We start from the raw sequence: 22,009 nt of genomic DNA on the forward strand, positions 1-22,009 counted from the left end.
CTGGTGAAATCACTCTTTTTTAAAATGCACTGCTGAGCTGGCAAGAAAGGGAAGTCCTCAGAAGCCAAAAATAACAATAGTTAACATATACTGAGTGTTTACTGTGTGAGCCAGACCCTGCATTAAGCACTTTATATGTATTAGGCGATGACATTTTCACAACCCTATGAGGTTGAGACTGTTATCTCCACTTCACAGACGGGAAAACAGAAGCTCAGGAAGATGAAGAAACCTGTTCAAGGTCAAACTGCTAGTCAGCAGGCGAGCTGGGCTTTCAGGTGGGCAGGTGGGCAGGTGGGCTGCACAGCCTGCACCTGAGCCACCAGGACGCGCTCCCTTTCTAAACGCAGTACTGCCTAAAGACCAAAGGAAGGTACGAAACTGGAGAGCGGAGAGGAGGGCGAGAGCCAGCAGCTATCCCAGGGCAGTATCGATGAGTAACGACAGAGAGCCTGGGCTTTGGCCGCAAAGGGGAAGCAGGAAACAAATGTAGGGTCTGAGTAAGGCAGGAGGCTGAATCTCAAAAGAGATACCTCTGCGTAAAACCAGGACCCTAAAAGATGACCCACCTTAGTAAAGGGGGACTGGAGAGGGGACTTGCCTTGCAAAGACATCTGGCAAGGAAACCTGCCTGTATTAATGTTGGTTCTGGATAAAGGAGGAAAAAATTCCTCTGAGAACTCATAAACCACTCAAGCCTCACAGAAGTTTTAGGCTGATTCACATTTTGGGAGAATTAGCTGCAAAGAAGACCCAGGGTAGCAGTTCTCAGAGAAGCAAACACAAATCCCCTCTGGAGAAATTCACCTTCAACTCAGGCCTCAAAAGAATTTCTAGGCCGGGCATGGTGGCTCACGCCTGTAATCCCAGCACTTTGGGAGGCCGAGGCAGGTGGATCATGAGGTCAGGAGATCGAGACCATCCTGGCTAACACAGTGAAACCCCGTCTCTACTAAAAATACAAAAACTAGCCGGGAGTGGTGGCGGGCACCTGTAGTCCCAGCTACTCGGGAGGCTGAGGCAGGAGAATGGCGTGAACCCGGGAGGCGGAGCTTGCAGTGAGCCGAGATCGCGCCACTGCACTCCAGCCTGGGCGACAGAGCGAGACTCCGTCTCAAAAAAAAAAAAAAAAAAAAAAAAAGAATTTCCAAAGAAATTTCCATCAAATCAAACATGAGCTCAAAATCGATCACAAAATGTGGAAACAAAGACACTATGAGCAAAAGTTAACAAAAACAAAATCAGACCACCTTGAACTATAAACATTAGTATTCTCAGATGCAGATATACGTGATATGTTTTTTAAAAAGGAATTGAGCATCAAAAGTATGAGTAAGAATCAAGAGACTATAAAAACTGACTGGGTAAATTTAAGGAAAAAAACAGAACTTTTACTATTCATTATTCTTTTCTTTCTCCTCCACTCCCTCCAAAACTTTTTTTCTTTTCCTTTTTTACTATTTTTTTTAATTTTTTATTTTTTGAGACAGAGTCTCACCCTGTCACCCAGGCTGGAGTGCAGTGGCATCATCTCAGCTCATCATCTCAGCTCATCGTGATCTCCGCCTCCCAGATTCAAGCGATTCTCCTGTCTCACCCTCCCGAGGAGTAGCTGGGATTACAGGCATGCACCACCACGCCCAGCTAATTTTTGTATTTTTTTGTGCAGACAGAGTTTCACCATGTTGGCCAGGCTGGTCTTGAACTCCTGGCCTCAAGCCATCCGCCCTCCTCAGCCTCCCAAAGTGCTGGGATTACACGTGTGAGCCACTGCTCCCAACCTTAGAACTTTTAAACATAATTAACTGAAATTTAAAAATCATACTTCGATGGGACACACTGCATCTCAGAAGAGTCTGAACTAATGAACTGAGAGCCTGAGAGGAAGAAATGTGGCAGAGTTTAGAAAGAGAATAAAAGAGAAGTTAGAAGACATAAAAGATAAGTGAGAAGACTTCACCATATATCTAATGAGAATTCCAGAGAAGGAATACTTAAGGAGATCATGGCTGAGGAAATCAGAAAGCACAGCAAAATATAAGTAGCATAAATTTTTTTAAATCTACACAGATTTTAGTGAAACTGCACAGCACCAAAGAATGACAAGATACTAAAAGCAGCCAGAGAGAAAAAAACAGACTATCTACTATACTGGATTGAATTGTGTCCCCAAGAAGATATGTTGAAGGTCTAATCCCTGGTACCCATGAATGTGATCTGATTTGGAAATAGGGTCTTTGCAGATATAATCAAGTTAAGATGAGGTCATATTGGATTCGGGTGGGCCCTAATCCAAAACTGATGTCCTTTTAAGACGAGGGAAATTTGAACACAGACACATGGGGAAATGCCTGTGACAATGGAGGCTGAGATTGGAGTGATGCGTCTACAAGCCAAGGCATGCCAAGGATTTCTAAGCATCAGAATCCTGGAGGAGGCAAGAAAGGATCCTCCTGTAAAGCCTTCAGACAGAGCAAGGCCCTGCTAACACCTTCAGTTTGGACTTCTAGCCTCCAGAACCGAGAAAATAAATTTCTGTTGTTTGAAGCCATCAAGTTCATGGTAATTTGTTACAGTAGCCCTAAGAAGTGAACTAATACCACCTCGATTTAGGCTGATAGCTAACTTCTAAGTAGAAGCAATGGAATCCAGACAACAATGAAATAGTCTTTGAAGAACTGAGGGAAAATACCCAGTAAAACTATCTTTCAAGAATGAGAAGGGAATAAAAACCCTTTCAGACTAACAAAATACACAATTACCTCCAGACTCTCATTAAAGCAACCTCCAACAGAGGAACTTAAAGAAAGAAAATGATAAACAAGGAGAAGTGTGAGCAAAGGAATGGTGAGTAAGAAACAAAATGATAATTGTGTAAGCTTAAACAAATACTGACTGCCTAAAACAATACGAATTTCTAACCTCTAGGATTAAAAATATTATAGCAGCAATACATACAGTGCATCTTTTTCTTTTTTTTTTTTTTTTAATAGAGACAAGATCTAGCTCTGTCACCCAGACTGGAGTGTAGTGACACAATCATAGCTCACTGCAGCATCAAACTCCTGGGCTCAAATGGTGCTCCCTCTGTAGCTTCCTGAGTAGCTGGGACTACAGGCACGCGCCACCATGCTCAGCTAATTTTTTTAAAAATTTTTGTAGAGACAAGGTCTCTTTATGTTGCCCAGGCTAGTTGTGTATTCCTAGCCTCTAGCAATCCTCCCACTTCAGCCTCCCAAAGCACTGGGATAACAGGTATGAGCTGCTGCACTCGACCCACATCTTATGTGCCTGGCAGTGATCTGAGTGTTTTATGCATATTAACTCATTTAATTCTCAAAATAACCTTGTGACGTAGAAACTATTATTTTGTCTACCTAACATATAGTAAAGCTGAGGTAAAATGAGATTAAGTAATCTGGCCAAATTTATATAATTAGTAAATAAGTTTGAATGAAACTAGTCAGAATTCAAGTGTCCAAGGTTCTTTCATTGTTTGACAGAATGACAAAAGGCACTGATTGGCTTAAGTTCAGCTAAAAGTCTGTTAAGATAAAGAGTCTGTTTAGATTTCCAGAGCAGCCACTAAAAAATAAAAATTCAGTATATAACGTCCAAACAAGTAAAGGGAAAAAACCAAGTGAGGAAAAAAATCTACAAAAAGATCAAAAAGAGAAAAGAAATATACAAAAAGTGGGTCACAGTGACAATTATAATGAGTGGCAGAAATAAATCCAGATCCACGTTATTGGCCACTTGTGCTTCCTCTGCCAGGAAGTGTCTGACCTTGTAGTTTGCCCATTTGGAGGGTGAAGAATTTGAGTGAAAGAGGCCAGACACAACAGTACATACCACACGGTTCTATTTATATGAGGTTCAAGAACAGGCAAGACAGAGATCTATGGTGACAGAGGTCAGAACGGTGGTGAACGATGGGAGTAGGCACTGACTGGAAGGAGATGGGGTGAGGAAAATGATCCGTGTCTCAATCAGAATGCTGGCTACACAAGTGTATGTATTTGTCAAAACTCACTGAACTGTATGCTTGATATCTAGGCTCTTTGCTGTGTGTAAATTTTGCCTCAAAAAGAAAGATTGGGGTGGTATGTGAACCATTTAATCCTCCTAACAGGAGTAATTGGTTTCACATACTTTACCAATAGCAATTTGCACATAATTGTACTCTAAGTGCAAATTTATTTTATACACTCAAAAAGCAGGCTCAAATTCTCTTCTTGGCAACATATTTCAGCAAGTTCAATGAAAAATATGTTAAGTATCTGAAAAGAAGGCTATCTGGGAATCCCCTATTTACTCTGAACTGACTAAGGGAAAATACTAGGACATGCTTGGGGAAAAAAAAAGTTAAAGGTTAAACCATAAACAGCAGTTCAGCGGTATGGCTGTATAGGCCAAAGGCCAAAATTTCACAAATAGAAATGATCACCTCTCGCTTTTCTGTAATAATGAGTATAGATGTACATGATCAATCCCAGCACCAAACAATTGAGAACTTAATACTTGGTCTTGGTACCATCTTCTCCTTTCCCCATTGCTCCTGTCTGAAAGGAGAGGGAGGTGGGAGAACAAAGCCACCAAACTGCCAGTATGAACGCTGACTTTCGATTCCAGCCCACCTTCTACCTCCAGACTAGGCTGCTCGCAGTGTGTGTGTGTGTGTGTGTGTGTGTGTGTGTGTGTCACACACAGAAGCCCAGGCATCTCCAGACTAGGCTGCTCACAGTGTGTGTGTGTGTGTGTGTGTGTGTGTGTGTGTCACACACAGAAGCCCAGGCACAAAGCAGAGACAAGGGACATATTTCCTACCTTTCTATTTTGGGATTGCAATACGCCTCTTCAATAAGTTCCATGTTGTCCAAATCCTCCCATTTGCCTCTATCCAAGAATTGCCATCGATACGGCAAATGGAAATGAACTCTATGGCACTTATCTGAAATAAAAACATAAAGGAGTAAGATAGCTGGGCAATACGCAGCATGCCCTAGCCTTGTGGTTGTCAACAGGTGTGGTGCTGCCCGCTGACCTGGGAACATTCTGAAATGTGTGGTGGAGTCTGTTTTCTCAGTGCCGGCATGCCTGAGCATTTAGATACAGAAACACTTTTGGCATTTTATTATATACATTGCTATGATTTAAATGTCTGTCCCTTCTAAAACTCTTGTTACAACTTAATCGCCAATGTGATAGTATTGAGCGGTAAGGCCTTTAAGAGGTGACTGGGTCATAGATAAATGGATTAATGGGTGTATGGGTTATCATGAGAGTGGAACTGGTGGCTTTATAAGAGGAAGCGAGACCTGAGCTAGCATGGTCAGCCCCCTTGCCATGTGATGCCCTGCAGCACCTCAGGACTCTGCAGTCCCCACCAGCAAGAAGGCCCTCATCAGATGCAGGCCCTTGACAACCTGGACTTCTCAGCCTCCATAAAGGTAAGACATAAATTCCTTTTTTTTATAAATTATCCAGTTTCAGGTACTCTGTTATAAGCAACAAAATGGACTAAGACATACATCTTCCTTCTTTATGTCTCACTTTTTAACAGGACCTTACTTTTTTTTTTTGAGACGGGGTCTCACTGTCACCCAGGCTGGGGTGTAGTGGCACAATCACGGCTCACTGCAGCCTCAACCTCCCAGGCTCAGGTGATCCTCCCATCTCAGCCTCCTCAGTAGCTGGGATTATAGGTGTGCACCACCACACAGCTAATTTTTGTATTTTTTGTAGAGACAAGGTTTCACCATGTTGGCCAGGCTAGTCTCGAACTTCTGGCCTCAAGTGATCCACCCATCTTGGCCTCCCAAAGTGCTGGGATTACAAGTGTGAGCCACCACACCTGGCAATTTTTTAGAAATATGTATGTTGATGGTTTATATCATCTATGAACTTTATTTAATGAGAGTAAGAAGCTGATTATGCGAAGGTCAAAGGTCTCATCACTGCAGGGGGCAGTCTGACTCCTCAATATCACTCTCCGTGTGGCAGGTGGACGGGCAGAGATCACAGCAAAGATGGAGCCAGATTCATCCCTACCAGAAATCCAACCCAACCCAACACGTCCAACTGAAGGCAGGTCAGCAGCATGGTTACAGGCTCCTTGCATCTCTTCTGGCTAACAACGTGCTCACTCCTTCCCTGACACACTCCCACCAACATCCACACAATGGCCCAGACCTATGGGTTCCGGTGAGCTGCTCCCCTCACCAACCCCATGTTCCTCCTGGGCAGCCAGATCCTCACTTCTCTCATCACTCCAAGCACACGCTGCCTGCCCTGTCTTTGCTGGTGCCTGCCACCACCAGAACGCCACCCACACCCTCTCCCTACCTGTCAACAGCCTATGTGAGGTTCTGCTATATCCACACAGAGAAGCATCAGGAGAGGACAGGGAGAAAGGAGAGAAAAAGAATGAGAAGCTCTTTGCACTGTGACATGCAGCTAGCTACCTCCGAGATATTTGCTCTAAGGCAGGAAGATAGGGAACAAGGTGCAGAATGCCTCTATTTGGGTAAAAAATAGAAAAAAAAGTAAGTTTAGACATATTCTAACTAAACACACACATATGCACATATTATTTCTTGCAGAGGGAACTTGGTAACTGGAGACAAAGTTATAAGCAAAGACTTCTGTCATTTTGGCATGTTTTGAACTTTGAACCACAAGAAGATATAATATATTCCAAAAATTATACATCTAATTAAGTGAAAAAGGTAGAAAGCCATGCTAGCGTGCCTGTGTAAGAAGGAAACTGAACAGACACATACCCTTGTACACGTATACAGTCTCGATGAGAGGATATTCAAAAAATGGATAATTATGGCTGTTTCTTGGAAGGGACTTGAGTTCTGGAGAAAACTGGTGTGAGGGGGACTTATTTCTTACTGAGTGTCCTTTGTACATTTTTAATTTGTATTTCAAAATAATAATGAAACTAGCTAATTTGATACTTGAAAAAAATTAAAATTTTCTAAAATTGTGTGCATTCTTTCAGGCACATCTCAATGCCACTTCTTTCCCAGGCTCTGCAAAAGCACCTGGTGGGGGAAGTCCCATGGAGGAGGGTGGGAGGGTGCCTGGGATTGTGTGACCAGGTATGGGGCCGAGCAGACAGGGCAGAAGAGAGTGCCCGGCTGAGAGGACTGAGGGAACGAGGCGGGGACACCCAAGCAAGGAAACTCCTCTAAGTTCAACAAGGCTGAAAACAGCCACACCAGGGACTGAAGATCTCCTAACTTGTCCAGTTTGAACATGGACAGCTCACTAGGTCAGGAACCTCTTGAACTCTCTCAAGCAGGTGTGTACACAACAGATAATTAAGGGGCTGGGCCAGGAAAGACAAACAGCTATGGTCCAAGGTCACAACCAACCAGTTCCTGTTCCCTCCCTGAAAGGCATTAGAGGAAATGATCAGGGATGAGAGCAGAAGGCCACCCCAGGGCATCCCAGTATTCAAATGCTATACCTACAAACCCCAGGCACAGGTGTTCTATGGACAGCCTGAGACAGGCTCTCCCTGCAAGCAGGCACATCCTGGGGAAGGTGCACTCCTTAGGGCTCTCCAGGCTGATGCTTCCTCAGGAAGGACATGGGGGCCAGGGGAAGGCACTATAATCAAACAGCAGGCCTGAGGCTTCCGTTCTGAAACAAAGCTGAGCTATAGACCACACTGTTCACAGCTGGAAGGTGCCCAGGACAGGAGGCACCAGGTAAGCCACTGCAGCCACAGCAGCTGGTGAGAGCCTAGTCCCAGCACAGTGGTAGAGACATAACGTCCTTTCCGTTGTCCTGGTCTTCCTGTCCCCTTTCTCAACTTCTTTTCCCTCCTTCTAATGTTCCCTACCTCACGTTGGCATTCCAGCAGCTTTCTAGGAGGTGAGTCACAGAAATCAAATCAATTTGGCAGACAAAACACCACATCCACCCCAGCCCTTCCTCCCTATAGTCCTTGAAATAACAGGCCAGAGAGAATAATAAATCCAAAAGCACTGGAAAACAATAAAAAATACCATCAAAAGACCAGAATTATTCAAGAATTGCTAAAACTATGGAGCAATGAGAATCAAATAGATATAAAAAGAAGAGAGAAAAATGCAGACAAAATGTGCAGAACATACCACAGAAGTAGAAAAGATATGGGGTCATCACAGATTCAGAGTCAGATGAAGCCAGGAGCAAAAAAAGATACCCAGGCCAATCCCAATGAGAACAATGGGAGCCCCTGGCAGAGGCACTCCCTTCCCCTAACTTGCTTGTGTGAAGGAAGCTTGCTGTGCACTTCCTAGTTAAACTAAGTGTGAATATAAGGGTTAGAGCAAGAGAAAAGCAAATGAGACGGCCACCAAAGCCCCCGTCCCAGTCCTAGGCTACATGCCAGCCTCCCACCTCACCAAGCAGGACCTTCTGCCTCTTCCCCACCATCACTAGAATGAGGGCCTGGAATCCAAATCAGCCCCATGGAAATCAACCAACAGGTATACGGGATTCTCAAGCACCAACGTGACAGACAACCAAGAGTCACTCAACACATGAAGGAAAACAATTCAAAGAGAGGCAGCAACTCACACAGAAACAGCGATACCTAAGGAGAGAATGATCAGAGTTAAGAGAACAAGTATTCACAGCTAGACTTCAACCTAAAAGCCTAGCCCCTGAAACTTCTAGGAAAACACCATAAGAGAAAACATTTTGTAGGCTTAGAATAGGCAAATATTTTTAGGATACAAAAAACACAAACCATAAAAGAAAAAAAATATTATCTGGACACCACTATTAAAATACCTGTACACTATAAAGGAAATAAACATGAAAGACTGGAAGGATATATCTTCAGTATAAATCACATACAAAACACAACTCAATAAGAGATCAAATAACCCAATAAAAATGGGTATAACTGTCACTAAAGACCAATACTGTATGATTCCATTTATATGAAATATTCAAGCAAATCTATAGAGATGGAACCTTCATCTGTAGTCATCAGGAGCTGGGGGGAGGGAAGACTGCTAATGAAGACGGGGTTACTTTGGGGGTGTTGAAAATGTTTTCATATTGCCTATGATGATGGCTGCCCAATTCTGTGTTAATATTACATATATAAGTGGACTTCAAAAAGTTCATGGAAAACGGAATTAAAAGATAAAAAATATAAACTTTATTTCTCAATATAAGCTCCATCAAGTTCAGGACACTTTTGTAAAAGACGATACCAGCCATTTAGTCTACCCATAAAGAACCAAGGGTCCTAGGAATTTAACCATGTCAATCTAGTCTTTTTTCTACATTATTAACTGAAGAAAAATGGGTGCCCTTTAAAGATTTTTTTTCTTTTTTTTTTTTTTAGACAGAGTTTCACTCTGTTGCCCAGGCTGGAGTGCAGTGGCACGGTCTCGGCTCACTGCAACCTCCACCTCCCGGGTTCAAGTGACTTTCCTGCCTCATCCTCCCAAGTAGCTGGGATTACAGGTATGTGCCACCACACCCGGCTAATTTTTGTATTTTTAGTAGAGACAGGGTTTCACCATGTTGGCCAGGCGGGTCTCAAACTCCTGACCTCAAGTGATCCACCTGCCTCGGCCTCTCAAAGTGCTGAGATTACAGGCATGAGCCACCATGACCGACCTAAAGATTTTTAAGATTAGAAAACAAAAAGAAGTCAGAAAGAGCCAAATCAGGACTGTAAAGTGAATGCCTACAGATTTCCCATTGAAACTCTTGCAAAATTGCCCTTGATTGATGAGGAATGAGCAGCAGCCTTGTGGTGGTGGAGAAGGACCCTCTGGTGAAGCTTTCTGGGCATTTTTTTGCTAAAGTTTTGGCTTTCTCAAAACACTCTCATCATAAGCAGATGTTATTGCTCTTTGGCCCTCTAGAAAGCCAACAAGCAAAATGTCTTCAGCATCTCAAAAAACTGTTGCTGTGATTTCTGCTCCTGATCACTTCTGCTGTGACTGGGCCACTTCCCCCTTTTAGGAGCCATTGCTTTGTCTTCAGGATCCTACTGGTAAAGCCATGTTCCATCTCCTGTTACAACTCTTCAGAGAAATGCTTCAGGATCTTGATACCACTTGTTTAAAATTTCCATTCAAAGTTCTGCTCTTGTCTGCAGCTGATCCAGGCAGAATGGTTTTGGCACTCATAGAGTGGAAAGTTTGCTCAAATTTAATTTTTAATTTTTCTGGCAGACTGTATAAACTGAACTAATCAAGATGTCTGGTGTCAGTTACTGTTTGTGCTGTTAATCACTGGTCTTCAATTAAGGAACAAACAACATTAATTTTTTTTCTCACAAATTGATGTGCATAGCTCCATCTTTAACATTCTCTCATCCCTTCTTAAAATGACTTACTCATTTATACACTGATTTCTTTGGGACATTGTCCTCATAAACTTTTTTGTAAAGCATCAATGATTTTGTCATTCTGCCACCCAAGAGTCACCATTAATTTGATATTTGTTCTTGCTTCAACTGCAGCAAAATTCATGTTGCTTTGATAGGGGCTCTTTCCAAATTGATGTCTTATCCTTCTCAGTGCCTCAAACTAGATCCTCTTCAGATATGTTATTACAAGTTAGTATGAATTTATTTTGGTGCAAAACTTTTGAACTCCATGCATAATTTTTTCATAATATGCATTTTCCACAAACTTTCTGAAGACCCCTTTTGTGTGTGTGTGTGTGTGCGCGTGTGTAAAGCTGTTATATAAAAAATAGGCAAAAGATTTGAGTAGATACTTCACAGAAAATATACAAATGCCCCAAAAGCACATGTAAATAAAAGTTAAACATCATTAATCATTAGGGAAATGCAAATTAAAACCACGAGACATCATCACTCACTGATTAGAATGGCTAAAACTTAAAAGACAATGCCAAGTGTTAGCAAGAATATACAATAACTGAAACTCTCACACGTTGCTGGTGGGAACATAAAATATTATTATCTATTTTGGAAGACAGTTTGGCAGTTTCTTACAAAGTCAATCACATGACATAACCCAGTAACTATGTCTAAGTCTTTTACCCAAGAGAAATGGAAACATATATCCACATGAAAACTTATACATAAATATTTATAGAAGTTGTATTTGTAAAAGCCAAAAACTGGCAACAACCCAAATGTTCATCAACATATCAATGGATAAACAAATTGTAGTCAATCATGCAATGGAATACTACTGTGCAATAAAAAGAAACAAATGATCGATATGCCAGCATGACTGAATCTCAAAAACATGCTGATGAGAGAAGCCAGGCACAAGATAATACACTGTATGATTCCATTTATGTGAAATTCTAGAAAAGGCAAATCTAATCTATAGTGACAAAAAGTAGATCAGGGGTTTCCTGGGCGTGACAAACTAGGGGGTGAGGATTAATTATAAAGGAGCATAAAACAATGTTTTTGGAGGGGGTTCCATATCTTGATGGTAGAGATGGTTACATGAGCATATATACTTATCAAAACTCAGTATACATTTAAAATGGTACACTTTAGCTTGTGTGAACTATAGCTCAGTAATATTGCTTTCAGAATACACATATATATGTGTGTGTATATATATATAGCTCATATTCCTTGACCTATCATTCCATTCCCCAGAATCTATCTATGGAAATACTCACATATATGTACTTGAATGCTCAATGGAACATCACTATAATCAACTACTACACACTTGTTTTTAAAATGAGGTGGACTTTCACATACTGACATGGAAAAAAAATCTCCAAGATACAATGTTAAGATGCAGGTTGAATAATAACATTATCACATGCTCCTATCTGTTTAAAAACATATAAAACAAATATCACAACCACACGGGAAGTGTTTACCTTTGGGCAAAGACGATGGAGGACTTCATGCTTCACTCTGTATTACTGAACTGTTTTACAGAGTGAAAGTATTCATTAATTGCTTGGGTAATTTTTAAAAACTGAAAATGAAACAAGAAGTTTGGTGGTTGTCAAGGGGAGTCACCAAATTTGAGAACAAACCTTTCTTCAGTCAAAGCCCAGGACAGCATTTAAGAAGAAAACAAAGGTTTAGTGAAAATACAGACACACACATGCACACCAGAATTGCTGCTTCTGATAAAAGAGAGATCACTGGATTGTTCACTGGATCAATACAGAAAAAAAACCCCAATTTAAACAACTACTCATCCTCCAAGAGCTAACACAAGTGTTTCCTTCGCAGTGAGGTCCTTTCCAGTTTCTAAGGGAGCTCTCAGCCTATCATCACCCTTATCTTTGTTCCCACCAGGCTGAGCAGTTCCCTGTCCTGTGCAGGTCTGTGACCTCATGCTAAGCTGACCAAGGCTCAATACTTGACACTCATTTGGTGCATGAACCAGTTATGTTCCCAAAAATGATCCACATTTAATTTCTGAAAACTCAAAGAATTGCTACCATCTTCAACTCCCCAACAAAATACCTTCAGAATTGGTTTGGCCAAAGTGCCAAGCCCTGATCCTCTCCGGATGGGGTAGAGGTTTGGTAGGGGGTGACTTCAGAGCACAGCTCTGGGAATGACAAGCAGTTACCCCTCCCACAAGTGGAATGAAGGAGCCTCTTCCAACTTACCTTGAAAGCTACAACTTTTCCGGATATGGTACAAACAGATCTGATCACCCTCCTCCTGGCTAAGAGTGTTTGGGGACACAGAACCTGAACTGTCTTTTCTTTCTGCAAAGAAACACCACAAAGATATGTCAGCTTCTGATATGGGGTATAAAAGAGAGTTAAAGAGGATTCATTCAGTTCTCTGCACAAAAGTGGGCAAGGCAAGCTCACAAAGCCCTATCGTGTTTGGGGTGAAAGTGCTCCTACACAGGTGGATCCTCTACTTTTTAGTGACAGGCTGGCAGCCTGACGCCACATGGCTGCTTGCCAGATCCAGGACTCCATGAAGGGACTCCTTTCTCAACTCTCGCTGTCTACTCAATTCACTAGGAGACCCATTTAAAAACACAAGTGCCTGATTCTGCCCTAGACTGACTTCACTCCAGACTGACTGAATCAGAACCTCCAGGGGTGGGGCTTGGGACACTTTTGTAATAACGGGAGAACCATTGTCTTACATGTTGAGGCATCTTACAATTCCTTCTATGCCTAAGGTTGTGATGACCCCTGAGGGCAAACAGAGGGCTAATTTTATAAACTAGATTTGAAGCTATATAGCAAACATTCATTAATGAACTATCAGAATTGGGTACTAATACCAAGACAAGAGTAATAAATAGAAAGTCCACATTTCAAAATGAAGCCCCTTTAATTAATTTTAGGTTAATTATCAGGATCTTAATATAAAAAGGGCACATAAATCCTTTCTATTTTACCTTTACTAGCACCATGGCAATGAGTCTTTACCTATGACATTTACCCTCACCCAGCTACCCCCAAATGAGCACATAAAATTAATTTGCAATCCCTATTTAGTGTCACCTGTCATTTTGTTATTCATCTTCCCTTTTCTTTTTATAAGCCCCTGAGATACTTCACTCAAAATCTAGGTCTATGGGACCCCGAAGGTCATCTCCCTCTCTCCCCACGATGGTGACTGCTCTTGCAGCTGACATCACTGGCAGTGGATCCCTCCTCCCTTTCTGACAAGGCTGTAATCCAACTGTATTCAAGGCTATAAGATACTCCTAAAGATCTACTGAATACAAAACCTGTCTACTTCTAGGATTCCTACAACTGAAAGAAATCAACAAAACATAATTGAAGACAATGTAAAGAAGAAACAAATTCAAAAGACAACTTTTAAATATAAAAGTCAGGTACAATTAGAGTGGTGCTTTTGTTTGCAGGCAGTCCTGGCATGCAACTGACATTCCAGGAAGTGCTCTATTAAAATTGTAGCCACCACTACAGCTGAGAGGGTTTGATTCTGCTCTGAGGGGAGGCATGTCTCAGCTTCGCCAAGGAATAACCAGCACCCAAGACAGCACCCAGCATGTGGCAAGCACACAAAGGTGCTGAATGAAAGAGTGGATAACAGAACGTCCAGCCAATGGCTGATACGGTGAAATCCAACGAATGCCAGTGTATCATAATCTCCCTGACAGACCACATTATTCATCTGCCCCACAAGAGGTACTCAAGAAATGCTTATTAAATAAAAATCTCTGCTCAAAATCTGCCTGTCACTAAACCTGACAGTCTTTTTAAAAAAATAAGTATCCTAGCACACTCATTCATTCAACAAATGTCAGAGTACCTACTGTGGGCCAGGCACTGTCTAGATGCTGGAGATGAGCAGGGAACAAAGCAAATTTACAATGGCTCAAAAACTCTACTTATTGATGTCAGGAATACAGCCAATGCCATAATTAAGGTATGCTTCTTTCACTCATTTTGTAAAATCAGAATACAACACAAGGGATGCTCCCCAGAGCTGTGCAGCACAGCATTCCTAACTTTGGGTTCCTCCCTGAAGAGCATGCTCTCGTGGGGGTGAAGATAGGGGTGACTGCACAGGGGGGAGGAGCCAAGTCTCCCATTTCAGTGCAGACTAGGCCCATCCAGAATTCACTCACCATCAATACCAATTCACATTTGTCTAGGATGGCATGCTTGATCATGTCTATGATTTCAACTTATCCTCACCCCGCACTCCCTGCCTTGTTAGGAAAGTATCAACTCCATTTTACTAAAAGCAGCACCAGACTTGCCCAAAGTCACACATTCCATGTAATGGCTAGCTGGAATCCGGGAACCCGCAGCCCAGGACCTCCCGTGCTCCCCACCAGCCTTACCAGAAGTCCCCTGTGGGACAAAAAGAGGAGGCACTCTGCTGGGGGCAGAGCTCTTATTCTTGATGTCATGTGCATTTCTATAAATGGTAGGCAGCCTGCTCACCAGGTCTGAGCTCATACCCAACTTCTCCAATTTTTCCAGATTCTCAGAATTAGAGAAATCATGGGATCTCTTACAGCTAGTGCCAAACTTGCATTCCCCCTGTAAAAAATACTGGCAGATATGGAGCTTGATGCACTGCTTTTGAAAGGCACAAGAGCCGTGCGGTCCATCTCCTTTGTTGTAATGTTGGCAAATCTGTTGACAGAGAGGGAAAAAACCACCAGTTCAGGAAGGTCTCACACGACACCACCTCCCCAGTGGCCAGTCCACTGGTGAGAAAGGGGCTTCACAAGCTGTGATTCCATCATCCACACAGAATACAGCTATTACATCCCTCACTCTGGATGACGGCTGCTAACAAACGCCCTTGGCTAAAATGGGAACCAAGTGGAAAGGAGACCGCACAGAACCAGCCCCTCCACTGGGAAAATCCAAGAACTTCAAAGTGACTAGAGCTGCTCCTTTCACATGAGACAATGCAAATCAAATGGCTACATCCTAAGGACCTCTACAATCTACCTATACTCTTCCCACACTGACTCATCAACTCTCCCTTCCCCAAGCCCCAGTTTTCTCTGAGCTCTCTTTTCTACAATTCAAAGTCAAAGAGGCTCTGAGGGCTTAAAGCATCTTAGAGAAGGCCAAATACCACCCTTTCATTTCTCAATGGAGCACACTGAGAGGCTCAGAGAAGTTAAAGAATCAGCCCTAGTCACACAGCTATCCATAGCATCTGTGTGATGTTTGTGGAACTGGGTTGTTGGCAAAGCTCGCCCTTGAACTTCACTGCTCCTTCTGCTCCACATTCCAAATTTCTGCAGGTGGAAACCAGACCAGAGACCACCAAGGGCCCACCCATTCCACTCACAGTCATTACATTTCCCAAGATACAGGAATGTCCCCAGGGACCTGTGGAACCCAGACTTCCCCTGGCACTCACTTCTGGCAAAAGCCAGGGGTCGTTCTGAAACAAGAGTTGGCATAGCTCGTTATAGCTCAGGTGGTCAACGCCATGAGTTCTCAGCACACTCAGGTTGTGTTCGGTTGTCAAGCTGTGACTATTCCTACAGTTCTTCCTGCAAAGAAACAGAGCTGGTGTTATATGTCAAATTGAGTCTCCTCAAAATTCCTATGTTGGAGTCCTAACTCCCAGGACCTCAGGATATGGCTCTATTTGGAAAGAAGGTCTCTAAAGAGGTAATTAAGTTAAAAAGAGGTCAATAGGGTGGGCCCCAAATCCACAAGACTACTGTCCTTATAAGAAGAGATTTGGCTGAGCGCGGTGGCTCATGCCTGTAATCCCAGCACTTTGGGAGGCTGAGGCAGGAGGATCACGAGGTCAGGAGATTGAGACCATCTTGGCTAACACAGTGAAACCCCATCTCTACTAAAAATATAAAAAATTAGCGGGGCGTGGTGGTGAGCACCCGTAGTCCCAGCTACTCTGGAGGCTGAGGCAGGAGAATGGCATGAACCCGAGAGGCAGAGCTTGCAGTGAGCCACTGCATTCCAGCCTGGGCAACAGAGCGAGACTCAGTCTCAAAAAAAAAAAAAAAAAGAAGAGATTGGGGCACAGACACACACAGAGGGAAGACCATGCAAGGACATAGTGAGAAGGTGGCCATCTACAAGCCAAGGAGAGGGGCCTCAGAAGAAATCAACCCTGCCACCTTGATCTCAGACTTCTAGCCTCCAGAACTGTGAGAAAATCGATTTCTGTTGTTTAAGCCTTCTAGTCTATGGTACTTTGTTATGGCAGCGCTGGCAAACTGAAAGCTGATAAAATCAGTCTTCATGACAATTTTTCAGAAACACTTCCTGACAGTATTTACAAGCACCAGAGAAAAACCAGCATGTAGGCTGGGTGCGGTGGCTCACGCCTATAATCCCAGCACTCTAGGAGGCCGAGGTGGGTGGATCACTTGAGGTCGGGAGTTCGAGACTAGCCTGGCCAACATGAAGAAACCCTGTCTCTACTAAAAATACAAAATTAGCCGGGCAAGGTGGGGCATGCCTGTAATCCCAGCTACTCAGGAGGCTGAGGCAGGACAATCGCTTGAACCCAGGAGGCGGAGGCTGTGGTGAGCCAAGATTGCGCCATTGTACTCCAGCCTGGGCAACAAGAGCGAGACTCTGTCTCAAAAAAAAAAAAAGAAAAAAAGAAAAACCAGCATGTCTACATGACAACAACAAAAAATCCAATGTGTATTTACCAAGGAGGAGATGGTGCCTTGCAAGGTCTAAGGCCCAGGACAGCGCCTCTGAACAAGCATTTGATGAGAATGACAAAGAGGAGTTGCTGCACAGCAGTCAGTCGGTAAGCAGTTAGCCACAGGCTGAATCAACGAGCATGGCATCTTATCATTATAGGTTACATATGTGCATGCATGCAGGCGTGTATACACACACACACACACACACACACACACAGCCCTGAACCCAGCTTTTTTTTTTTTTGCTCTCTTCCTCCATTCTTTCCATCCACAAGCATCTGATAAGCACCAGGGTGAGCCAGACATTGGCACCATGCCCTGAGAACCCTAAGATAAACCTTTAAATGACTGCCTGGGTCACCAGGATCCAGAATAGTCAGGCCAACAGCATTTGTTTGACTCTGGCACTGCCATGCCTCCTATGCCACATCTCAGGAGAATGCCAAACCCCGATCAACCCCAAACCCACACCTTTTACAGAATCCCCCAGCTCAGTAAAAGGCAACTTCCCTCTCCCACTGCACAGACCAACAACCCTGAAGCCATCCTTGCCTGCTCTCTTTCCCTCATCTAGCGGAGGTGACAGACATAGAGGAGACTCTGATACGGAGTGGAAAGTGCAATGTCAGCTGTTGTCAGAATCCATCAGCGCAGAGCGGAAGGGCACCTGAGCCAGTCAAGGCTGGGAGAGAACTGGGGAAGAAATCAGGGGAGCATGCTGGATGGCAAAAAGCCTGAGTGGAATACTTAAAGGGTGAGGAGGAGACAGCAAGAGAAAGGAAGAACATTCCAGAAGAGGGGCAAATAATTTGGTGCTGCCAGAGCCAAAATATATCTAATAAGTGTAACGATGACTGATGGTAACAATGATAATGACTACTAAAATTTATTGAGCAACTGCCAAATATCGGGGATTGCCAAAATGTTTTATGAGTTAATCATTCAATCCTCAACCAGCCTGTGAGGGTAGTAATATCATTAACTCCACTTTGCAGATGAGGGAACTGAGACCTGGAGGTAAAGTCACTTGCCCAAAGCCACCAGCTAGCAAGGAGCAGAGCCCAGGTTGAAACAAGGTGGGCTGGATCTTGGGACTGTGCCCTAGACCACCAGGCTCAATGCCTCCTGAGCAGAGGACTAAGAGTCAGGCACCCAGGACTCCGTACCAGCTCTGCAGCAGGACTGATGAGCTATTTCTAAAAGAACTGACCCTGCGGTTCAGGAAGACAAGCAGAGTCACAGGGGAAGCAGAAAAGTGCAGCCAACCACACCCACTCTCCCTAAAGTGAGTCAGAAATGGAAGGTTCAAGAAACTCACCTGTGTAAACCACAAGGAAAAGAGAAAACTGAAGAAAGAAGAAAACTCAAGGTCATCTCAGCCAGTAAATATCACACTACAGATTTCCGAGACAAGTCAGACCTGACCCCACATTTTGGGAACTAGCTTAAGAACAGGGCTGCCATCTTTATTTTACCAAATATGAACATGAAACAGATCTACCAGTTACCCCCATGAGTGGCTCTATCCAGCCACCATTTGCTGTGTGCCTTCTTCCTCGTGGGCTGTTGTTCCCTGCTCTCCCCCGGACTGCCTCATCCCTGAAGGCTGATTTCCCCAGAGTTCCACCCTCAGCCTCTTTTCAGGCCTCAGACGCTACCTCAGATCTGATCCACTCCTGGGGCTGCAGCTACAACATACACCGCCCAATATCTCCCAAACCAGCCCAGTGCATTGGGGCCCTGGCCTTCCTCCCAAGCTTCTGACCTGAACAGCTGCCTCCTGGGCATGCTTCCAAACTAAACCCTCTCTTGCTCTCTCAGTGAACAACACCCAGGCCACCGCAGGAACAGAGACTGAAGAGTCGTCACCTCTCACATATCCTCTCATCACACCGTCACCAGCTATCCCAAATTTCTCACACACATAGCCCTTGGAAAGCTCTAATCTAGATACTTCCAGACAGCTGCTTCCTAGAGACATTTCCCAGTCACCCTGCATCTAGACAGGGTCACGAGACAGCTTCTGGTCAATGGGATGTGGGTGAAAGGAAATCCACCACTTCTAGACCTGGCCCACAAAAACCTCCCATGCATCCCTCTTTTCGATCAGCCCCCTGGAACTTGATACCTAGGCTGGCCTCAAGAGCCATGTGCTGAGGGGCACAGAGCGGAGGTCAGTCAGCCTGGATCCCTGAATGACTGTATGGATCAAGGCCCCCACCCCATGCTCACTACTGGGCCTGACATGAGCAAGAAATACCTACTCTATTAAGACAAACATACATACACGCACACACACACACACACACACAACAGGGAGCAAGCAAGAAAGGAGGGAGCAGGGGAGGAAGGAATTCTCCTAGATGACTAGCTTCCCAGTGGTTCCCCCACAACATCCTCCCTTAAATTGGCACCCACACCACTACCTTAGACTTCCTAAAATGCAAACCTGATGGTTGCTCTCTCCTGCCATTTTACCCGCCCCATCACCTCCAGGGTGAGGCCCAAATTCTTTAGCATAAACCTCAGCAATCCCTTCCACACATTCCACTGGCCACATGCTATGCACAGAACATGGACGCTAAGTGCTGGGGAGACAGCTGGAGCCTCTGCCCTCAGGGAGTTTCTATTCTACTGGCAGCTGGGTGCCATGAGGAAAATAAACAGTTCCCTGTGACCAAGAGTAAGGGGAGGAAAAATCCTCAAATGGGATGTGATCTTTAGGTTGAGGCCTGAAGGATTAACAAATAGGGCCAACCAAGAGCAAGAAGGGCATTCCAGGCAGAGCAAAGACTCCCAGAAATGCCCGGGGGGGGGGGGGTGTTCCAGTCACAGAAGGGTCCTGGGTGGGCAGGGACCAGTGCCCCAGGACCTTGTGGGCGATGGCAGGGAGCTTGCATTTTCCAGTTTGTAAGCAGATAAATAGGGTTGAACTGGGTTTAAAGATCTCTACCAGCTGCTGGGCAGAGAAAACCTTCATTGTCTGGCCTCAAAGCTGGCAAGGGGCGACCCGCGGCGTCGTGGAGTTCCCCTAAGCCGCCGCCTCCCTCCCTCCCTACCCCACACGGCCACACCCGGGTGTTCCACCCGGCACTACCATGCTCCATGTAAATCACTCTCTCCCCCCAGGCGTCTAGAGGACCCCACTCGACCCTGAGTCCCTCGCACTGCGCCAGGTACTCCGCAGGTGCTCATTAAACGCTCGCTTTAGTGAATGACGGTGCGAGGTCAGGGCAGAGCCACCGAATTGTCTGCTCAAACTTCAAGTAGGACCCCCAAGCGGGCTGGAAGCGCGTGGGGGCGCGCGGGACCTCCGCCCGCCGTCGCTCCCGGCGCGGCGCCTTACCCGGCTCTCAGGAACTTGCAGGCGCCGTAGACCATGAACCTGCAGAGGTGGAGCTGCGCGCAGAGCCCCACGCAGCCCGGCTTGGAGCCCTGGTGCGCGCGACACAGGCGCAGCGGCGACGCGGCCAGCACCACGCGCTCCGGGGCCGCGGCTGCGCCGCCCGCTCGCACCGCCACCACGAAGCGCCCACGCTGCCGCAGCAGCCGCTCCAGCGCGTCGGCGCTCAAGCCCATCCGCAAGCGGCGCCGCAGCTCGGGCAACTCCAGGGCGCCGCCGGCCGCGCACAGCACCTGGGTCACCTCACCGACGACGCCGGCCTGGGCCATGGCCGCTGGGCCTGCTCCCGTCGGACCGCGGGTGGCGCGACGCGGACGGCGGCGGACGCTGGCTGGCGGGCGGCTCTCGCAGGGTGGAGACGCCGGCGGGAAACGAAACCGAAAGCGGGCCCGGGCCGGCGAAAAACAGAACCTGTGCGCCCTCGCCACGCCCCCGGTCCGCAGCTGAGCGGCTGCGCCTTCCGCCTCAGGGCCCCCAGCTGTGAGGCCGCCGCCCGACGGAAGCTCGGGAGCTCTTGAGCTCGGGCGTGGGCTGTGGCGGCTCGCGGGGGTCAGTACCTAGTCCCTGAAAATGGCTTCCCTGGATGTTTGAGGGACCAGGAGCCCCTAATGCCGCGATGCTCAGAGCGCCTTCAGTCAGAGGGAGCCTCGAGGGCGGCGGCAGCGCTGGCGGAGCCGGCTGGACGCCGCCGGTTAAAGCCGCTCAGCGTCGCCCAAGCCAAGCCCGGGCTTCGTAGACGGCTCACAGAAACAGGGACAACTGACGGGAGCTCTCACCCCTCGAACAAGTGACAAAAGCGATCACTCCGCATAGAAGACGCACTTAATTAAAGGTTCCTTTCGCCTCGGTGCATCAATGAGTTCCTTCATTTAAACATAAAAGGGTATGTCCTTTAAAAGAGCAAATCCGTGAGCCGAGATTGCGCCACTGCACTCCAGCCTGGGCGACAGAGCTAGACTCCGTCTCAAAAAAAAAAAAAAAAAAAATCCGTTACTCCCAGCCCCTGCTAAGTAACGATTGAACAAATATTTTAGAAGACCCTTCAGAGCAAAGGACCCTCTCACACGCTGAGAGCAATGCGAGTTGTTAGAGCCCTTTGAGGAGGTAATCCAGGAATAGCTATTAAAATTGAAAACGCGTGTGACCTTTGACCCAGCAATCTTTCCTCTCGGAATCTTCCAGAAGTAAAAGGAACAGTAAATAAGTTATGTGTGAAAGTGTTACTGGGGGAACCCTACCTGGGAGGTAGGGTTAAGTGGGAACAGTGTGGCTGATCTTTAAAGACTATTACGAAGGCTGTTTAACAAGCATGCGTTAGAGCTCCGTGTGCGGATGTAGAGGGGCAGACAGCCATGATGTGGTGTTAAACGAGAAAAGATGGCTGTACAGAAATGTCTAAATAATCAAGTTGAATGATCAAGAATTAATTTTTTTTAATGTCTGAATAACAAAAAGAGAAGCCTGTGTGTGTGTGTGTGTGGCAGGACATTTTTGAATAAGCACGGAGAAA

General features: G+C 45.4%; 1 protein-coding gene across 4 annotated transcripts in view; it reads right to left on the reverse strand.

Moving 5' to 3' along the window:
• The window catches only part of PARP12 (poly(ADP-ribose) polymerase family member 12), a 39,761-nt gene extending 18,182 nt beyond the window's left edge, over window positions 1–21,579 (reverse strand). The window contains exons 1-5 of one of the 4 annotated variants that reach the window (XR_001719539.4): window positions 20,443–21,028; window positions 15,824–15,959; window positions 14,781–15,078; window positions 12,604–12,705; window positions 4,828–4,951 (exon numbers count right to left, since the gene is read on the reverse strand). Coding sequence is in view for 2 of the 4 variants with exons in the window: in XM_519422.8 (XP_519422.5) it covers window positions 4,828–4,951; window positions 12,604–12,705; window positions 14,781–15,078; window positions 15,824–15,959; window positions 20,443–20,768 (986 nt within the window). In the remaining 2 variants the exon portion in view is untranslated. Of the gene's footprint in view, window positions 1–4,827; window positions 4,952–12,603; window positions 12,706–14,780; window positions 15,079–15,823; window positions 15,960–20,442 lie in introns of all 4 variants that reach the window. The other 3 variants (XR_010158684.1, XM_519422.8, XM_016958261.4) reach the window with 3 other exon arrangements.
• Between the last annotated feature and the right edge of the window lie 430 nt (window positions 21,580–22,009).

The sequence above is a fragment of the Pan troglodytes genome, chromosome 6 (assembly GCF_028858775.2).
Source record: "Pan troglodytes isolate AG18354 chromosome 6, NHGRI_mPanTro3-v2.0_pri, whole genome shotgun sequence".
Lineage (NCBI taxonomy): Eukaryota > Metazoa > Chordata > Mammalia > Primates > Hominidae > Pan > Pan troglodytes.